Source organism: Hipposideros armiger, unplaced genomic scaffold (assembly GCF_001890085.2).
Source record: "Hipposideros armiger isolate ML-2016 unplaced genomic scaffold, ASM189008v1 scaffold_811, whole genome shotgun sequence".
NCBI classification, from domain to species: domain Eukaryota; kingdom Metazoa; phylum Chordata; class Mammalia; order Chiroptera; family Hipposideridae; genus Hipposideros; species Hipposideros armiger.
In genome coordinates, this window is record NW_017732161.1 from 667,094 (window position 1) to 670,474 (window position 3,381).

Genomic DNA, 3,381 nt, shown 5'->3' on the forward strand with positions numbered 1-3,381 from the left:
AAATAAATAATTGTTGAATTGATGAGCATATCCCAGAACATATTTAGATAATCATCTTTTCCCCTTCTTTTCAGAATAAAAGACCAAGCTATGATAGCGACTGGTGGAGTGATAACTGGCCTGGCCGCCTTGAAAAGGCAAGACTCTGCCAGATCACAGCATCATGTCAACCTCAGCCCGTCTCCTGCTGCTGAAGAGAAGAAACCCGTCAGGCGTCGGCCTCGGGCCGATGTTGTGGTTGTTCGAGGCAAAATTCGGCTTTATTCCCCATCTGGATTTTTCCTCATTTTAGGAGTGCTTATCTCTATTGTAGGAATTGCAATGGCAGTCCTTGGATATTGGCCCCAAAAAGAACATTTTATCGATGCTGAGACAACACTGTCAACAAACGAAACCCAGGTCATTCGGAACCAAGGCGGTGTGGTGGTTCGCTTCTTTGAGCAGCATTTACATTCTGATAAAATGAAAATGCTTGGCCCTTTCACAATGGGAATTGGCATTTTCATATTCATTTGTGCTAATGCCATTCTTCATGAGAACCGTGACAAAGAAACCAAAATCATACACATGAGGGACATCTATTCCACAGTCATTGACATCCACACGCTAAGAATCAAGGAGCAAAAGCATATGAATGGCGTCTACACTGGTCTGATGGGAGAAACAGAAGTAAAACAGAATGGCAGCTCCTGTGCCTCCAGAATGGCAGCAAATACCATTGCCTCTTTCTCGGGTTTTAGGAGTTTTCGGGTGGACAGCTCTGTTGAGGAGGATGAGCTTGTGCTAAGTGAAAGTAAGACTTTTGGGCATCTTATGCCGCCTTTGCTCTCTGACAGCTCTGTCTCTGTTTTTGGCCTCTATCCACCTCCTTCCAAGGAAACTGAAGAGAAGACCAGCGGCCCTAAGAAATGTGAAACCAAGTCAATTGTGTCATCGTCCATCAGTGCTTTTACGCTGCCTGTGATCAAACTTAATAACTGTGTTATTGATGAGCCCAGTATAGATAACATCACCAAGGATTCTGAGAACCTCAAAAGTAGGTCAAGGAATTTGTCCATGGATTCCCTTGTGGTCCCCTTGCCCAATGCCGGTGAGTCCTTCCAGCCAGTCAGCATGGTGCTCCCCCGGAATAATTCCATGGGGGAGTCACTGTCGAGTCAGTACAAGTCCTCTGTGGCTCTTGGACCTGGGGCTGGACAGCTCTTGTCTCCTGGGGCTGCCAGGAGACAGTTTGGGTCCAACACATCTTTGCACTTGCTCTCGTCACATTCCAAATCCCTAGACTTAGACCGAGGTCACTCCACCCTAACTGTTCAGGCAGAGCAGCGGAAACATCCAAGCTGGCCTCGGCTGGATCGAAGCAATAGCAAAGGATATGTGAAACTAGAGAACAAAGAGGACCCCATGGAGCGGTTGCTTGTGCCCCAGGCTGCAATCAAAAAAGACTTTACCAATAAGGAGAAGCTTCTTATGATTTCAAGATCTCACAATAATTTGAGTTTTGAACATGATGAGTTTTTGAGTAACAACCTAAAGCGGGGAACTTCTGAAACAAGGTTTTAATGTTAAAAAATATATCATTTTACAAGGCTATATATTTTAAAACTATTTTCACCAGTGTTTCATTGTTAAAGCATTGGTTATCAGCCTTTTTAATCAAATGGTTTGTAGTGTATTAGACATGGCTGCTTAATTTTGTAATGGAGATAGCTGTATGTTTGGGTTACTAAGATTGCAGTACTCTATATTATCACATATGATTTTATTTTTTCCATTCCTTTGAAAGCATGGTATCTTTTGTTAATATGAGTACAAAATACTTCCATCTGAATTAAAGCTCCCTTCCATTACTTTTAAGTTCTCATTGATGGTTATATTCATAGAATGACATGTCCAGTTTGGAAAAGGTAGGATATCAAAGTGTGGACTAGAAGTACCAAATTCAGGCCCAAGCCTCAATATATATTTATAAATGAATGTGAGTGCAATTCTTAGGTGTGAGTTTTGTAATAATTGCTCTATATAGGATTGGTGAGATTATTTAAAAGGAAAAAGATCTAGCTAGCTTCTATGCAAGCTAAATAATATGAATTGGCTTAGTTGTATGTGAGCTAATTGATATGAATTGGTTAAGTTGATAGTTACGTAGTATTTTTTTCAACATCAGTTCTACTTTAGTGATATTTTATCAGGAAACCATGTTTTTAAGAGCCATGACAGAATGGGAGATATTCTTAGGGGTAAATAATCAAAATGCTATCAGCTATTACTTTAGATAGTCAGAACTGAAATTTCTTTGTGACTGATTTGAAAAATGAATGGACCAATTACTTATTTAGAAATGCTACCTTGAGATAATTATATACATGAAGAAAATGTTGACTAATGAATGAAAATATGTTACATGTTGGTTAATGCTAAGTAGTCTCAGTACCTTTTGCGAGCCATCTCTATTATCATCCAATATCCACTCGTTCTCTCATCCTTATTTGCCCCCAATATTTTTTAGATTCTTTTATGTGAAAAATAATCAGCTAACCTCGACAGTTCCTTTTACCTTCACATATCACTAGCTTGGTGGTTCAAGAAAATTTAGTCCTTGATACATTACCTTGAAATTTACCTTGACTGGAAAGCCTTAAAATGACTCCAAAGCCTTGCTAATGGTATAATACATTTTTAGGATTGTGATTCTCACTTATTGAAGAAAATAAATGTTAAAATGGATGTTTCCATGAAAAAATTGTCATGTTTTCCATTAAGGTAACAATTTTAAGAATTGTTTAATGGAATATTCAGGAAACTTCACAGGTTTTTCCCAATGCCTAAGCCTTTCTGAACATCAGTATTGTAGTTACTGTCAAAGAGAAGGAGGGTATGTTTCTATTGGGTTGTTGGAAAAGTCATGACACATTTTTGCAATGAAAAACAGAAAAATACGTCATGACTTTTTCGACAACCCAGTATTTATAGGTCCCTACAATTCCACCTTGTGTTGGCATCATGAGCTTCCCTGAATTGAGGCACAGTGTTACTTGTTAGAACATCAAGCCTGTGTATTGTTATAGAATGGGCTCAATATTTTACTATAAAGCATTTAATAAACTTCTGTTCTTAATAAAAACTTGTGTTCCTCATACATTTGCTATTATTTTTTAAATAAAATGCAAATTTCTGTTTCAAATTTGTTTTCCAAATTTTCAGTTACATTCTACTGAAGGTGCTTGATACTCTAGTACATGTATTGGGTGTTGTGCCTTTTTAATTTTGCTTCTGTTAGATTAGAGAGCTAGGTCCAGTCACCTATTTAATTAGGTTATTTTCATATTTTTGTTCTCGTGGTGTGATGGTTAATATTAAGTGTCGACTAGACTGGGCTAT

The 3,381-nt window shown here is 38.2% G+C and overlaps 1 protein-coding gene across 3 annotated transcripts in view; it reads left to right on the top strand.

Annotated features, from left to right (window-relative positions):
• The window catches only part of TMEM200A (transmembrane protein 200A), a 70,312-nt gene extending 67,182 nt beyond the window's left edge, over positions 1-3,130 (top strand). For all 3 annotated transcript variants that reach the window (XM_019628830.1, XM_019628829.1, XM_019628831.1), the window contains one exon: positions 75-3,130. In XM_019628830.1, coding sequence (XP_019484375.1) covers positions 91-1,563 — 1,473 coding nt within the window. In that variant the 5' untranslated portion in view covers positions 75-90 and the 3' untranslated portion in view covers positions 1,564-3,130. The remainder of the gene's footprint in view (positions 1-74) is intronic.
• Positions 3,131-3,381: the final 251 nt, after the last annotated feature.